The sequence below is a fragment of the Pelobates fuscus genome, chromosome 3 (genome assembly GCF_036172605.1).
Source record: "Pelobates fuscus isolate aPelFus1 chromosome 3, aPelFus1.pri, whole genome shotgun sequence".
In the NCBI taxonomy this organism is placed as follows: domain Eukaryota; kingdom Metazoa; phylum Chordata; class Amphibia; order Anura; family Pelobatidae; genus Pelobates; species Pelobates fuscus.
Genome location: NC_086319.1, coordinates 27,514,428 through 27,532,919, shown reverse-complemented (window position 1 = coordinate 27,532,919; position 18,492 = coordinate 27,514,428). Strand labels below are relative to the sequence as shown.

Here is an 18,492-nt window from a genome sequence, read left to right as displayed (position 1 = left end):
GTCTCTATCTGTCTGTCTGTCTGTCTATCTATCTATGTGGTCAATATCTCTAGACAAAGAGAAAATATTATTGTCTTTAAGTGCCAAAATAATGCAGTTTGCAAAGCCCTGGCACTCAAACAGTTAACCTCTATTATCAATTTGCATGCACCATTGATGGTTAATATTAGTAAATGCCTTTGGACCCAGTCAGTAAACTTTCCATTGCAGACTGTCACCTAAAAAGAGACCTCTGAGTACACCCCCCACCCCCAGCTGGCAGTCCCGGCCAATAGCAGCTTTCTTGATAGATACATTGTTATTCATTAGATCCCTGGCCAATCACAACAGGAATTCCATTGTGAAAAAAAAAAAAAAGCTCTCGTGGAGAGATTGGAGAAAGGGGAGATGAGTTATAGAGAGTTCTCACCTAAGGCAACAGGACCTGTCATCTTCTCCAGCTCTTGGCAAGCAGCAGTCCATCACAGACATCTTTGGGTCTCCAAACTCTGCTTGTCTCTCTCATGATCCAATCCAGAAATGATTGCAGAGAAGAACATCAAACTCACACTTTTCATTCTTCTCTGAACTACCTGTTTTATCTCCAGAGAGGCCAAAAAAAAGTCCACATTAAATCAACGGATCCTTCAGGAATATGGAGAAGGGGACCTCTTTTGGATTGTACCATCTATGTGTCCTCTTGACTGTATTGGTGGCTTTTTGCCCTTGTTCCCAGGGAAACTGGATGTAGGTATCAATTATTAACATTTTCTTTTATCCAACAGTTGCTAATGTTCTAAGCTCTTCATTTAGTTTGATTATAGCAATAACTGGAAGCAGCAGTGAGTCTCAGTCATTGTCAGGAGTTCTAACAGTACATTACAATATTAAATATCACTGTCAGATACAACGTCAGTCAACCTTTAGTAGCATCCACATGTTCTAACGCTCAGTGTGATGCATGGACTGAGGCTGGGATATGCTTTATCGAGACATCATACTGCAAATCTCTTTTTATTGTTTTCATAGAACTGAGCTCCTCCCAAAATTACAGAATTGTTTTAGAACTCACAAAGAAAAAAAAACAAAAAAAAAAATCCCTTATCCATTTGTTTATTCTTAAAACCTTATGCATCAGACTAAATTAATGTGTCATCTAGTGATTTTCCCAAACATCCTTCTCTCCTTTCTGTTCTACATCTGGAGACTACAAACAAAACCCCAAAAAAAAAATTAAGAAAAAAAATGACAGGTCTCAAAATGTGTTTACTTCCAGCTCTAAAATATGCTAAACATATTTAATTTAACATTCATTGTAATTCAGGTCGTCTTTGTCAAAATATCCAAGGCTGACCTCCTTTTGTTGCTTTAAGAAACTCACAAATTTGGCAAGATCCTTAAGAGACACACTTTACTGTAAAGATTAAAACATTCTGTTTAAAATCTGTTTCATTACGCTTGAGATTTGCAGGGGGAAAAAAATCATTTCTGTATCAACTTTTGCACTAGATTAAGTAAAAAAAAATACGTTTACTTATAAAGGTCTGTTGAAACAGTCGCATGTTTCTTGGAGATAGTTTAAAATAACAATAAACAAATGTTTTCATTTAGTGTTTTATGGATATAATACATTTTGTTTTCATTTTACAATATTTATTTTGAAAACATATTTGTTTTGCATATTTACTTAATCTGAGAATCCTCTTAAACAAAAGCTAAAATATTTATAATATTTTCTGGTTTCTGGTGTCAGGTTTAGATTACATATAGAGACCTATACACTTTTAAAATGTATTTCTGACTTCATCTTTAATTAGAAATACTATTATTAGTAACACGACAAAGTTTATCGTTTTTAAATGATTGATTATTTTAATGAAAATTTTCAGTTTTGTACCAAAATATTGCAATATTTCCAGGATACATTTTCTTCCACCTTTCTTTTTGTTTAATTCTTTTTTTTTTTTTTCCCGTCTAAAAAATATCTAGAGTTTAAAAAAAAAAAGATGCATATCTATCTGTTCTATAACTCTGGCTCATTTTATTTAGGATCGAGGTATTTGTATCTTTTTGTGAACAAGTCTGGGGGTCATTCTCACTGCTCTTAAATTGTCCACATGTTATCACCAAGGTATGAAGAATTCAGGGATTTGTTTGCTAATTGGTGCCACAGGTAATGAAACGTTCAACATGCAGACAATGACACGACAAAGTATTTAAAAGAATTCAGCAGTACATAGGACACTGAATGTCTGCTGTATATTTTCATCTGCCATACCAGTGATGTTTAATCTTGGCACAACAGATGTAGGACAACTATAGTTCCTATAATGCTCAACCAATCTAAAGGCGGGCACAGAATCATAAAAAAATCTACCAAATATTTAGAATTCCAACATTAGCCACCATGTCTGTGTATTGCAGTGATTAATACAATAATATTAACTTGAAAACTTGCTATGTTTTGAGAGGCCCCGTCAACAATCTGTCTTACCCTCTGTGCTAGCTAAATATAGTCCATATTAGATGTTTGGGATTGTGCATGGTTTATGATTGTCTGTTTGTATTCATAATGATGTGATGCCTCTGTTCATGCATATATAATATTGTTAATGTCTTATATTCGAGATTTCTCACCATGTGCTTTATTCTTCAAAAGGCACATTTCTGTTTTGTTTTGTTTTTGCTAAATCAGAAATTGTCAACAGTGCAAAAATGTTGCCCTAAATTTAAAATTAATTTTGAATTCACTTTGAATCCTCACTTTATTGACCCTTGTTAGCAGTGTTGTTTTACGTTCTAAGCAATTTTCAGACTATTGAATATACCTCCTTGGTTAGAGTGAAGTTACCAGGCATCGCATTACCTATATATTACACATGAAGAGTATAGCCAGAGAAATTGGGGTGGAGATATTTCCCAACCATTTTCTTATGTGCCCATCTCTCATTCAGAGCTACATATTTTGAAACATTAAGTTGGAACGAACACACTGCAGGCTTGCAAAATTTAAACTAAGACAGAAAAACATGCAGCTCCAAAATAAGTGTGTGTGTGTGCGTGTGTGCATGTGAGTGCGTGTGTGCGCGCGTGTGTGTGTGTGTGTATAAAATTCTATTTTATGAAATTATTTATTTTTTATATCCCTATATTTTTTTCCTCTATTTTGGCCTGAATGGCAATATGTGGTTGTCAACCTACCCCAACTCACTGTGTAATTAACCCCTCGTATTTGGGTCTGAGTCCTTTTGTGTTTACATGATTGTGCAATGATTTAGACATGACTTCAACAATTTGTAATATTATAGTTATAGTGTGTCCAAATTCAATGTTTTGACCGTGTCAGTCTATAAACTGAGGTATCTGTTGTTTCTCCACAGATCAGTGTGTAAAACGTACAATATATCTGATAGAATCATTAGAATGGTGATTTTTCTAAAATATCCCCACTTTATTAGATCTACCTTAGGTCAAGGGTATAGTGGGAAGTATAGGTTAAGGGTAAATTATGGGGTATTAGGGTTAAGACTAGGATGAGCAGAGATAGTGTTGGGCTAGGATATTTAGAGTTAGGGCTAGGATGTTAAAGGTCACTGTTAAGACTAGGATGAGCAGAGATAGTGTTGGGCTAGGATATTTAGAGTTAGGGCTAGGATGTTAAAGGTCACTGTTAAGACTAAAATGAGCAGAGATAGTGTTGGGCTAGGGTATTTAGAGTTAGGGCTAGGATGTTAAAGGTCACTGTTAAGGCTAGGATGAGCAGAGTTGGGCTAGGATATTTAGAGTTAGGGCTAGGATGTTAAAGGTCACTGTTAAGACTAAAATGAGCAGAGATAGTGTTGGGCTAGGATATTTAGAGTTAGGGCTAGGATATTAAAGGTCACTGTTAACACTAGGATGCCAAAGGTCATGTCTAGGGGGTTTGGGTTAAGGGTTATGGAAAGGTCTAATATTTTGCAATGTAAGTATTAAAAAAATATCAGGTGACCTACAATAACCAAGTTATTGCTATAGAATAGTGTATTAAAATACATTTGAATGTTATTTAAATAATAAGAAAGCAAACGTTATCTCTATGTGAGACAAACCACAAAAAAGGCAAAATACATCCAGATTAATCTTCCGCCCATGGAGTGCTGACGTGGCAGGTCTGTAAAATGCAAGGTAAATGTTGGGGCTGAATTTTCAGTCAAGGATTTGTGGCTAATTGAGAAGAAATTTACGTTTTCAGGCCAAATAGCCTAGATGAAAAGATTATTTTCTAGTTTTGGCTATGTTATCGTAAAATGTAGAATTCCGTTGTCAATTTCTCACAATTCTCTGTTTAATAAATAAAGCCCTGTAAGATTATGAATTGTCAGGAATTAGCAGGGAAGCTTCAGACTCCAGGCTGAAACAGATAAGATGAAATAATAGGCGAGTCGAATAATTTTTCCAAACTTGCTATTTTTTCCCTATAATTTCAAATATACAGTTCAATACCTGTCAATTCATGGTCTAGTGCGGCGGTAGGCAACTTTCAGCATTCCAGAGGACTACATTTCCCATAATTCCCTTATAGTCAAAATGCTGGCAAAGCATCAGTGGAGATGTAGCCAACATCTGGAGTGCCAAAGGTTGCCTATACCAGTTCTAGCGAATAACTTTGAAAGTGTTTGCAGTGATAATAACTGCAGCCTTGTGTACCGGGAACATTACGTATTAGATCAAATTACATCAACCTGCTAAAATGCTTCTCTGCCATTGGAGAGAACCCCCTAATATGGCTCATTGAGCCTTCTTGATTCAAGTTATATAAAACAATCCAATTAGTTAAAAGCCTATACTAAAAGACCTATTCCTAAATATCATTTTCATTCTGTAAGCTATATTGAATCTGGATGTGCTTACTAAACCGTCCCAGGAAGGGCCTTGGGTTTTTCAACAGATGTGAAGGTGGCACTTGAGTGACATGTAGTATCATTTCTTTAGCGCTGACAAAGTTCGGAAAATAATCTTTAAAAACGAGAATGGTTATATCATGTCAATCACGATATGATTGGATTCTAAGGGCTTTATATTGCCACAGGGGTGAGAAAAAACCATTGCAAGCTGTTTTAAAACATTAGTCAAGTTAACAGTCTGCAGAATTAACAGATTCACTAAAATTACTTTGTCATCACTGAACAAATTGATTCTGCCGATCGACAGAAGTGTATATTTATCTCTGTTGTGTCTGGGTTTTTGCACTGTATCATATTCACTAACACTCATTATGGCTGAGCCTGGGGGTTAGGTTGAAATGTAAAGACCTGCAGAAGTTTGGAAAATTAAATCCTTCAGATTAGTTTTCTGTGTCTCTTAAATACATCTATAATGTTACGTGTCTATTATAGCAAATTGATCCTGGAATAATGTCCTGTAGACAAAGACTAACTTTATCTTTGCTATTTCTGCTTAAGCCCAACTAGTACTTTTGGTGAAAATTATGGGAATCTCCTCCTCAACTTTTTTCTTCAACACAGTTCCCATGTTTTATTTCAGGATAAGTAATGGACACACTCAACATTCTACATTTATCCAGCTATGACTAGTATGTTCCAGAGTATCTCATTGGAATCTCAATCTTACAATGGAATACATGATGTGATTGCAAAGGGGTCTAATGACTAGCAGTATATTTGCCAAGATAGAGAGGTGTAGTTGGCCAGGATGTGCATCTGGGTTCCAGTTTCTGGACCGAATCCTGGCTTATCTACCAGGTGAGTCAACATTCAGGAACCAACTTACAGATATCCACCTGTTTTCTGACTTTTGACTTACTCTATGATGAGGATACGAGGTGTGGCACAAATGTTGCATATAATGAGGTTTAGCAAAATAACATGTCTTTAATCAGTCCAAATAAAAGAAACCATTTTAACTAAATGCCATTTATATTGGTGAAAATATCAGTTATAAATAGTAAAGATTTTCAAATGAGGCATCTTAATGTTGGTAGAAAAAAATGCATCTTCCTTTAATTCCTTCAGGATTAGCAACTGTTTGACGATGGTGACAAAAAATTAGAACATCTCTTAAACGCCTCTAAAGAGCTTTAATTACTTGCATGTCTGAGCTTGTTCAAGCATTAGTACTGGTCTTCCCATTAGTACAGCTTTAAAACTAAAAGCATAGAATTGTATCGCTAGTTTTCTGTTCTCATTCCTCAGGTATGCTGCATGCTTTTTTTTTTGTTCTCATCCATATCTCCTGCTGGTAATGTGTCATCTTAGTTAAGAGTATGATTGCAAACTGTTGTTTACCTCAACCCCTGTGTCTGTGGTCAGAGTTCAGGATTCACATTAACCTCCTAAAGACCACTGTTGGAACAACTCCCTCATTACAATGTAGTATTTAAAGATCTAATTTCAATATGGAATGTCTCACTTATTTAATGACAGCAGGGCTGGGGAGGACTGCCAATGTCAACAGCTTTTTAAGGACCAGATTTGATGAAGGCCTGACGTGTGTTTTAGTAATGGCAATTGTAAAATCAGTGGGTAGTATGAAGGGTTAATGATAACAACATTAATTACTTTGAACTAGCCAGGAAACTGTAAAGTTAAAATAGTCAAACTGGGAAAACAAATTGAGTTGGAAAAGTATTCTAATTCAAGAAATTTTCCTTAAATTTTAAACTCTTTATCGAATACCTCACAATTTGTGGATCCATGAATGGCACTGCTAGTGTCTCTATGGGAAAACAAACTCTACATGTCTTAAATTCTTCCATTTTATTCACAAATAACTGATAAGCAACTTCCAAAATCTAGACCAAAAACAAAATCATGTTTGAACAGTGTGCGGTGATTAGACCTTTAAGGACCATAAACGTCACCCAGGCAACTTAATTTTTAATGAAGTTGTCTGGATGGGATGACCCTGTTCTTTAAACCATGCAATGTAAAACACTGCAGCTTTTTAGAAACTGCTATGCTTACATTGCAGGGTTAAACCCACTTCTAGTGGCTGTCATACTGGCATACATGCTCGTCCGGCCCCAATGCTCCTCTTCGCGGAGCATTGGGTTGGACCAACTGTGGAGGAGGCCATGCCTCTTCAATGACATCACGGGAGGTGTAGAGGTAAACAGTGTCGATGAAGGCTCAATGCTGGAAAAAGCTAAACATTAAGTTTTATTATTTTGTATGGCATACACAGGGGCCCTGGGGCCTTGCAGGTTTCTCCTGCAGTAATGCGACAGTTTAAACCTTTTTTGTCTGTAGATTTGTGACAAAGACTGGGTTTAGGATATGTGTAATCTAGTACATAATGTTGTGCTTGCTATAGTAGCCTGTTTAGTTCATATACTATAAACATATATTTTATATAAGCTTTAATTATAGAAAAAAATAAGTTCTTCCAGATCGTCATAAGGGGGTGTAGATATTAGATTTGTACAGGGCCCAGTGAAGCAGGGCACCAGATGATCAGATGGCTTCCCGGCTCTGTAATGTTATGCAACCCAGCTGGGTAGATAGAAATATCTCCCTGACCAGACCACAATGAAAATCTCCAGCTTGGTGGGTTGTAACAGCAACTGGATGGATGGTATAAACTCAGGACAGGGAGTTAACGGTCCTAAAGGTGCGCACTAGTGACACCACTTGTGTCAATGGAAACAATGTTTTTTAGTCGTAGAGAAATACAGTATTTAAATTAAAGTCAGGTAGGACTCTCCCCTTTTGTCTGTTTTGAGATTAAATCGGAAGTCTCTTCACTGTGTTCTTTTTGTCATTTTTTTATTTTTTTTTTTGACCAGCGGCAGTAGTAATGAGTGGTAGGAGAACAAAGTTATCATGCGATGCCTGGATGATTAAGATGTGTTGCATTTCATGTTGCATGAGATTCCATGAGATTGTACTGAGCGTCCCGGAGGATTCATTTAGATAATGTAACCCATAAACACAGGTGGCAATGTTGAAAGACTGGAAAGGTAGAATAAATCCATGGGTAGGACAAGATTGTGCAAAGAATAAATATGCATTCTCTTTGATATTTTTATTAGTGATATTGCAGAAGGTCTTGATAGTAAGGTATGTCTTTTTGCTGATGATACTAAGCTATGTAACAGGGTTGATGTTCCAGGAGGGATAAGCCAAATGGCTAATGATTTAGGTAAACTAGAAAAATGGTCAGAGTTGTGGCAACTGACATTTAATGTGGATAAGTGCAAGATAATGCATCTTGGATGTAAAAACCCAAGGGCAGAGTACAGAATATTTGATAGAGTCCTAACTTCAACATCTGAGGAAAGGGATTTAGGGGTGATTATTTTGGATGACTTAAAGGTAGGCAGGAAATGCTAGCAGAATGCTTGGTTGTATAGGGAGAGGTATTAGCAGTAGAAAGAGGGAAGTGCTCATGCCATTGTACAGAACACTGGTGAGACCTCACTTGGAGTATTGTACGCAGTACTGGAGACCGTATCTCCAGAAGGATATTGATACTTTAGAGAGAGTTCAGAGAAGGGCTACTAAACTGGTTCACGGATTGCAGGATAAAATTTACCAGGAAAGGTTAAAGGATCTTAACATGTATAGCTTGGAGGAAAGACGAGACAGGGGGGATATGATAGAAACATTTAAATACATAAAGGGAATCAACACAGTAAAAGAGGAGACTATATTTAAAAGAAGAAAAACTACCACAACAAGAGGACATGGTCTTAAATTAGAGGGACAAAGGTTTAAAAATAATATCCGGAAGTATTACTTTACTGAGAGGGTAGTGGATGCATGGAATAGCCTTCCAGCTGAAGTGGTGAAGGTTAACACAGTAAAGGAGTTTAAGCATGCGTAGGATAGGCATAAGGCTATCCTAACTATAAGATAAGGTCAGGGACTAATTAAAGTATTTAGAAAATTGGGCAGACTAGATGGGCCGAATGGTTCTTATCTGCCGTCACATTCTATGTTTCTATGTTTCTATTTGGTACGAGTGACCATCTTGCATGGAGTTCTTAGGTCAGGATACACACACACAAGGGACTCAGCTTAGATTCCTAGCAGGAATTCGAAAGTGTAAGGCACACAGTAGTTGTTTAGATGAGGAACTCTGGAGTTGGCCTAAAAAAATAAAACCAGTAATCAAAATCTTAGATATAACATGACATTTGTGCTGATTTTTGTTTGTTTGTTTTTAAACTAAACTGGTAATAACAGAGAATTGACAAGAGAATATGAAATATTTAAATAAGATAGTTGAAGCATATTATTAATTCTGTGATTTTGGCTTAAAATTTCCAATTCCTCTGTTAAGCTCTTGCAGTTCTTAGTTTAGTGAATAAATCCCTAAGATTAGGTCATTTAACCAGCTATACTAAGAGAAGACAAACAGAGCATGTTCACACGTAACAGAATGTAAACTTGATATTTATAAAATAAGCTACACATATGCTTTGTCTAGGATGTGTAATACAATCTGATGTAAGTCTACTAAGGCTAAGATCCAAGCTTTCATTGAAGTGCAATCCATGTGGTTTTCACCATATCCTTTAGAGAGTATAATAAATCATTAGAATGTATGATGTCATGCCTGCTGTTGGCCTCCGTCCTCTCTTACCTATTTATAAAATAGTCATACATTGTATTGTGTGTACACTCTTTCACACATCGTGAAACACAGTGGATTTAACCCCTTTAGGGCTGCCATCAGAAATGTTGGGGTTCCTAAAAAAGTGCTTGGCTGGATACCCTCCAACCCACATGCACAGAGAAATACATACTCCCAGACACGCGCGCATACACATTCTGCATATTCTATAACCCTTTTCACATAATCATCCTCTGTAGCCTTCTTCCTAATCTCATTAAAGCTTTCCATCATGCCACCTAGCCTAATTAATCCTTCTCCAGACTGCCAACTAACCTATCCAGACAGTTCTATATAACCTCTCTTTTCTTTCTCGAGATGGCTACCCAACCTCCCTAATCCCTCTCAAAACCACCACCTAGCCTCTAGACTGCCACCTAACTTCCAAAATCTTTCTCCAGACTGCTACCTAACCTCCATAATCTTTCTCCAGACTGCTACCTAACCTCCATAATCTTTCTCCAGAATGCTACCTAACCTCTATAATCCTTCTCCAGAATGCTATCTAACCTCCATAATCCTTCTCCAGACTGCTACCTAACCTCCATAATCCTTCTCCAGAATGCTACCTAACCTCCATAATCTTTCTCCAGAATGCCACCTAACCTCCATAATCTTTCTCCAGAATGCTACCTAACTTCCATAATCTTTCTCCAGACTGCTACCTAACTTCCATAATCTTTCTCCAGACTGCTACCTAACTTCCATAATCTTTCTCCAGACTGCTACCTAACCTCCATAATCCTTCTCCAGAATGCTACCTAACCTCCATAATCCTTCTCCAGAATGCTACCTAACCTCCATAATCTTTCTCCAGAATGCTACCTAACTTCCATAATCTTTCTCCAGACTGCTACCTAACTTCCATAATCTTTCTCCAGACTGCTACCTAACCTCCATAATCCTTCTCCAGAATGCTACCTAACCTCCATAATCCTTCTCCAGAATGCTACCTAACCTCCATAATCCTTCTCCAGAATGCTACCTAACCTCCATAATCCTTCTCCAGAATGCCACCTAACCTCCATAATCTTTCTCCAGAATGCTACCTAACTTCCATAATCCTTCTCCAGACTGCTACCTAACTTCCATAATCTTTCTCCAGACTGCTACCTAACCTCCATAATCCTTCTCCAGAATGCTACCTAACCTCCATAATCCTTCTCCAGAATGCTAACTAACTTCCATAATCTATCTCCAGAATGCTACCTAACCTCCATAATCTTTCTCCAGAATGCTACCTAACCTCCATAATCTTTCTCCAGAATGCTACCTAACTTCCATAATCTTTCTCCAGACTGCTACCTAACTTCCATAATCTTTCTCCAGACTGCTACCTAACCTCCATAATCCTTCTCCAGAATGCTACCTAACCTCCATAATCCTTCTCCAGAATGCTACCTAACCTCCATAATCTTTCTCCAGAATGCTACCTAACTTCCATAATCTTTCTCCAGAATGCTACCTAACCTCCATAATCTTTCTCCAGAATGCTACCTAACTTCCATAATCTTTCTCCAGACTGCTACCTAACTTCCATAATCTTTCTCCAGACTGCTACCTAACTTCCATAATCTTTCTCCAGAATGCTAACTAACTTCCATAATCTATCTCCAGAATGCTACCTAACCTCCATAATCTTTCTCCAGAATGCTACCTAACTTCCATAATCTTTCTCCAGAATGCTACCTAACCTCCATAATCTTTCTCCAGAATGCTACCTAACTTCCATAATCTTTCTCCAGACTGCTACCTAACCTCCATAATCTTTCTCCAGACTGCTACCTAACCTCCATAATCCTTCTCCAGACTGTTACCTAACCTCCATAATCTTTCTCCAGAATGCTACCTAACCTCCATAATCCTTCTCCAGACTGTTACCTAACCTCCATAATCTTTCTCCAGACTGCTACCTAACTTCCATAATCTTTCTCCAGAATGCTACCTAACCTCCATAATCTTTCTCCAGAATGCTACCTAACCTCCATAATCTTTCTCCAGAATGCTACCTAACCTCCATAATCTTTCTCCAGACTGCTACCTAACCTCCATAATCTTTCTCCAGACTGCTACCTAACCTCCATAATCTTTCTCCAGACTTCTCCAGACTTCAACTAATACAATTCCAGACTGCTAACAAACCTCTTCATCATCATTAATTACAGACTTTTCAGACCCTCCTACTATTTATTGCCCACCCCATACTTTATTTATTTTTAAATCCCCTTTCCTAACATTCATATTTGAGAGAGAATATGATAAATAAAGCTGTGACCTCCCAAGATAGAGCAGATGAGATGAGACATCCACGAGGCAGTGAAAGACTGATTATTAACAGGCCTGGTCATCAGCAGGAGCATTGCTAAAAAAAAAAAAAAGGGGCTGAGAGGAACTGGGCCCCAAGTGGGATCCTGAAAAGCCTTCAGTTATATTATTGGTGATAGTTACAGTTTTATGTATCATATTTAGAGCTAATTATACAGTATAGTTTGGGGTGATAGGTTTTAATATAGTGGTGTGCAGTGTTAATGGATCATAGCGTGGGGTTAATACTGCAGGTATCAAGTTTATAATAAAGATTTGGCTTTCACAATGTGGTTTATATAGCACATTAGGGTTTAGGGTTAGAAACATGAGTGTTAAGGGGCTCACATTAGAAGTGGATTAAGTCCACTGATGCCCCTGGTTATTTTGCTACCAGCAACTCCCCCTGCTCATCGGAGATGGCATTCAATGTTACTACTTTCCTTGAAGCAACAAGGACTGTGTGTGGACAGCCAGCAGACCAGATTGGTTCCCCTTTTCACCCAGTTGTTTTTCCATACAATATAGTGGGTGAAAGTATTGTAAATCCACTGTGTTATATTGGAAATAGAAGAGTATTTTGTAGGGGGTCCCTCTGGCATTCATGTAAGTGAATGTGATGGCTATCTTAAAGGAAAGTCAATGAGTCCCATTGCTTGTCCATGCCCTTCAACAATCATGGCCCTGAACCTCTTAAATACCAATAGCAATTTATGTCACAGTAACCATCAGTATCTGAAAAAAAACTATGCTTGTGTAGAATGTAGTAACTGCCAAAAACATATTTGCAAGGTATACAACAGGATAATCCAGATTTATTTTAAGAATAAGAAACTCACATTGCCTCTGCCCACTCTTCAATCCAACTTGCCAGGTCTGGGAGTGCAACTATATATATATATATATATATATATATATATATATATATATATATATATATATATAATTAAAATAAAGAGAAGATTCTTTCACACTCCCTGGGTCCACAGCAAATAAGAGCATAAAGCAGAGTTCAGAGGTGGAAGTAGCACTCATACATACATTCTGAGATTGGTTTTGGATTCCGAATATGCACAGACCAAAACAGTTCATTCTTTAGATGTGGGGTATTATGTTAAAACGTTACTAAAAAGGTTACTAGCTCACCATAAGATACCCAAATCGATTGCTTCACATGCTTAAAAAGTATTACTTCCCCAGCTTAATTTTGTTATGAACAACAGTATAAACGGTGCCAAGATTTAGAACCTTTAAAGAACTGCTGCTTGAGTTTCCGAATGTAGACTTAAAATGTTTAAAAATATACTCAACTAGTCGATGTTTGTTTAAATTCCCCACCTATTTCCCATATAGCCTTACTGAACCATTGGGTTAAAGTGAAGCAATGTGACTTATCTTGGGCATACTGATTTTAACCACCTCCAGTAGAAGAACGAAACTCCCAACTTTTGTATACAATTACTATGTTACTATGTTAGATTTAAGTCCAGTGGCAGGGCTCTCCACTTTTTGTTTTTTGTTCCAGTGTCTCCAACTACAAATCTGTAACTCTCAGTCTATGATCCATTTCTACATTTTGTAAAGCAATCTGGATAAGAGCAGTATATAAGAACTGCTAAATTAATTAATTAATTAATAAAGAATCTTTTCATCGTGGCAAAATGAGCTAAATCTTACTTTCTCAGACCATGAGTGTTCTATTATTATTATTGACAATTGTGGATTTACGCACTCTGTACAACTTTTAAATGTAAAATTAATATGTATTTCTGCTCATTTGATTCTAGAACATTCACAATAGTTTTTTATTAGCTTTCATGCTCTCATTGTATCATCTAGAATTTAAAAAAAGTACTTTAAGATATGTTAAAAAGTTTAATTTTTTTAATAATTTTTTTTATTTTCCTTTGAAGAAAACAAGCTTTTAGTTGTCGTAAGCGTAGAAACCAATCCGAGAGGAAAAGCTATGGGTGTTTCAACTCAGTAATTTCTGACATCTGGATATGTTTCATTGCAGGTGGTTGGGTGTCACATCGTTTGGGGTTCCTGAGAAATTAGGATGCAGCAATCTTCCACTGAGCTCCCGCCAGAGGGAAATGTGTAAAAAGAAACCCTACCTACTGTCCAGTATCCGTGAAGGTGCCAGACTCGGAATCCAAGAATGCAAAAACCAATTCAAATACGAGAGGTGGAACTGCTCCATCTCACCCAACATTTATACCTCAAGCCAAACTTTCTCCCTCTCATTTGTATCGTCATCACTATCATCAGCCAATTCACTCTTTGGCTATGAGCTGAGTAGCGGTAAGTTGCCATTGATTTTAAGAGTTTGCTTTTGTGTAAACTTGTTGGCCACATTGTCTGATCTTTCACCCTCATTCTGAGCTGTTGGAATAGAGAGAACTGTAACATAAGCTTTGTTCTGGTGCATCCAGACATCACTTGGTCACCTGAAGCTCTTCCAGTCCGATCATCTGGTCCAAGCAGGGGCGTATTAGCCGCGAGGCAAACAAGGCATTTGCCTTGGGCGGCATTTTCCAGGGGGCGGCAAAAAAGCCACCCCCAAACGCCCAGGGCAAATGCCTTGTTAGCCTTGCGGCTAACTGACATGCCGTCTGGGCGGGCGGGCGGTCTGCTGGGCGGCGCTGGCGGGCGGGCGGCCGGCGAGGGAGCACTTCCTCTGAGCTGTCTGCTCAGCTCCCTCGCGCGCCGCACAGTGAGGCTGGGAGCCGGAATATGATGTCATATTCCGGCTCCGCCTCCCAGCCTCACTCTGCGGCGCGCGAGGGAGCTGAGCAGACAGCTCAGAGGAAGTGCTCCCTCGCCGGCCGGCCGCCCGCCAGTGCCGCACAGCAGCCACTGGACCACCAGGGAGAAATAGGACCCCCCCCCCCCAGCATTCCCAAAGGTAAGGAGGAGGGGGGGGTAAATTTAAAAAAAAAGTGTTAAATATGTGAGTGAGTATGTGTGCATGTCTGTGTGTGTGTTAGTGTGTGTGTGTGTGTGTCTGTCTGTTAGTGTGTGTGTGTCTGTCTGTTAGTGTGTGTGTGTCTGTCTGTTAGTGTGTGTGTGTGTATGTCTGTTAGTGTGTGTGTGTGTGTGTCTGTCTGTTAGTGTGTGTGTGTGTGTGTCTGTCTGTTAGTGTGTGTGTGTCTGTCTGTTAGTGTGTCTGTGTATGTCTGTTAGTGTGTGTGTGTATGTCTGTTAGTGTGTGTGTGAATGTCTGTTAGTGTGTCTGTGTATGTCTGTTAGTGTGTGTGTGTGTGTGAATGTCTGTTAGTGTGTCTGTGTATGTCTGTTAGTGTGTGTATGTCTGTTAGTGTGTGTGTATGTCTGTTAGTGTGTCTGTGTATGTCTGTTAGTGTGTGTGTATGTCTGTTAGTGTGTGTATGTCTGTTAGTGTGTGTGTGTATGTATGACTGTTAGTGTGTGTCTGTTAGTGTGAGTGTGTGTATCTGCTAGTGAGTGTGTGTCTGTTAGAGAGTGTGTCTGTAAGTGTGTGTGTGTTTCTGTTAGCGAGTGTGTGGTTCTGTTAGCTAGTGTATGCGTATCTGTAAGTGAATGTGTGTGTGTGTATTTAGAAGGCGGGGCGGGGGAAGGGTGGGGGTGGTGCGGGCGGGGGGAAGGGTTGGATGGGGGTGGCGCGGGCGGGAGGGGGGCGCCTGAGTTTTGTCCTGCCTAGGGCAGCACAAAACCAGGATACACCACTGGGTCCAAGGGATCATTGTACAAAATGTCTATGACAGTCTTCGTGGTTAATATATGGTTTGTCTAATGCTGAGCCAGGTACACTGTGTTATAGAACTTATGTTGCTTAGGATATATATTCAATATAGTTGAATATCTATCTATCTATCTATCTATCTATCTATCTATCTATCTATCTGTTTATCTTTCAATATTTCAAGTTATACGTTTGTGTATCAGCATCTCTATTTAGTTACATGTCTGTCCTGTGGATCTGTCTGTCAATATATCTATTTATCTGTGTGTCTATATAAATATGTCTGTTTTCCCTTTGTTTCGTTGTCTTTACTTTGTGTTTAACATCTGTTTGTTATTACTGGTATGCATGGTTATGATGTTTACTTCCTGTCAGGTGATAAACACGGTTGCTATATATGAGCAGTGTTAAATTGAGAACAAATGGATACGGTGTTGGTGTTTCCTGGAGAATATAATGCTCAAGCTAATTTCTGATTTGTGGATTCTTGAGGGACGTGCTATGCTATCCATTCTCCCTATACTGACAAAAATCAGAATCCTCCATGCTGGGCCACCATTTTTCTTTATTAATATTACCTACATGTGTTGCTGGGACAAAAAAGGCACCAGAGCATATCCTATGTCACTCTTCTAGCATGCAACATATCTCAAACTGGATCTCAAACTGTGACCTCCGCCTGTTCCTAAACTACAATTCCCATGATTCACTGACCATCTGCAATTAATGAATTCTAGGAAATGTAGGCCATAGACATTTGTAGAGCAGCACTAGGGGCTGGGTGCTCTATATTCAGGTATGCTAGTAGTGCAGAGTTTAACTGATGTATCATCGGTAGGAGGTCTTTCAAGATACAAACATGGTTATTAATCCTGGACCCTAGTGCAGAACTTGACTGTCTAATCTATAACATGAAACCAGTAATACACTTATATACCTTATAGGATGTACTTTCAACAAAACTTTAACTATAACATTATTCATGAAGTGTATCCTTTAATGGTCTCCCATATATCCAGGTGGGAGACCTCTTTTATGATCCTGTCCCAATGGGAGACCTTTTTTCGGATCCTGTTCCGTTGCCCCGAGGGAACTGTCCCTAACCAGTTAGACAAGCTCACTCTGTGCTCAGGGCATTAGGACCTACAGTATATAGAGCAGACTTCTCACAAACGTAAAGATCGTAAGGAAGAACATATCAATTTGATTATGAATAATGGCAGTGACAATCTGATACCTTCAGCGAGGCACTTTAAAATGTGCAGTTCTTCTAATTTAGAATTTCTTAGTAGACAAACTATGCTGGAGGCAGACATTAAGGTAAGAGTAGGCATTGCTAGAAAACCTTTGTGTTATTTAGAGACCAAATTGATTTTTTAGAGTACTGTATGTATTGAATTTTGTTTCTGATGTGCCATGGCTTGCATAGATTGTTTGTTACTTGGCATTGTGTACCATTAGACGATGTTAAATTATATATATAAATAAATAATACATAGAGATATATTTAATATACTCATTATTTTTAGTATAGGCATTACTAGTAGTTTATTTATGATATTATTGAGTGGTATGTATTAGTGAGATAGGACTACATTATGAGGTTATTACTTCCAATGTTGAGTTGGTGTTTTAAAATTCTAGGGGTCTACCCTTTGGTTTCTGGATTAGTCAGATTAGATTAGATCTACTCTATTTATGTTACATATAATAAATTGTTTAGCTTTTTTAGTTTTTTCTCCACTTTTTAATTTTTGCTTTTGACTGATTTATTGTATTTGTATTTATTATATATTTACTTATTTAGTTCGCATTCATTAATATTATTTTGTTGTTTATGGTTTGAATTCCTTATTTCTGCTCTTTGGGATTTATTTATTTTTGGGAGTCACAGATAAATTGTTGCCCTATTAAGGTGTGTGTTGACTTAAATGAATAGCTCCAATTTATTTGGGATGGGACATCTTCCTATTTAAGTTGCTTCCGGGAATCCCAAGGGCGTGCCTTTGAATAAGTGTGTTTGAGCATGAAACGTGAAGAGGGGAGGAGGGGTAACACTGTTAATACTTTGTATCCATCCTAACACATCTTTTCGATATGTTGTTTCATTGACATATAATGTTTTTACTAAGTACAAATGAAGGAGCAGTATTATCTTTGAAAAATGTAAATTTCTGTCCATTTGGATTTTGAAGCTACATGTTTCAAATCAAAGCTCTTTAAAGGGACACTACAGTCACCAGAACAACTACAGCTTAATGCAGTTGTTCTGGTGAGTATAGTAGCTCCATTCAGGCATTTTCAGAAAAGGCAGTGTTTACATTGCCCCTAGGAACACCTCCATGTGGCCACTCCTTAGATGGCCACTGGAGTGGCTTCCTGGCTCAAGGCTGCACAGTAGGCAGCCCTGCCGATCAGCGTCCCCATGCTCTGCATGGAGACACTGAATATTTCTCATAGAGATGCATTGATTCAAGGAGGTCCTGATTGGCCAAAACATTTGGCCCTGCCCCCGTGCCCCTGTGCCGATTTTAGCCAATCCAATGCTTTCCCTATGGGGGATAAGAAAATCTTAATTAAACAGAACTTGCAATAAAGAAAGCCTAAATAGTGCTCTCTTTACAGGAAGTGTTTATGGAAGGCTGTGCAAGCCACATGCAGAGAGGTGTGACTAGGTGGGACATAAACAAAGGGATTTATCTCCTAAATGGCAGATGATTGAGCAGTGAGGCTGCAGGGGCATGTTCTACACACCAAAACTGCTTCATTAAGCTAAAGTTGTTCAGGTGACTATAGTGTCCCTTTAATGTTAAATAAATAGTATTTTCCCTATGGGAAAGCATTGGATTGGCAAAAAATCGCCCATTTTG

The 18,492-nt window shown here is 38.3% G+C and overlaps 1 protein-coding gene across 1 annotated transcript in view; it reads left to right on the top strand.

Moving 5' to 3' along the window:
• Positions 1 to 415: 415 nt before the first annotated feature.
• WNT16 (Wnt family member 16) overlaps positions 416 to 18,492 on the top strand; it is a 36,576-nt gene continuing 18,499 nt past the window's right edge. The window contains exons 1-2 of the mRNA XM_063445088.1: positions 416 to 726; positions 13,916 to 14,202. Coding sequence (XP_063301158.1) covers positions 635 to 726; positions 13,916 to 14,202 — 379 coding nt within the window. The 5' untranslated portion in view covers positions 416 to 634. The remainder of the gene's footprint in view (positions 727 to 13,915; positions 14,203 to 18,492) is intronic.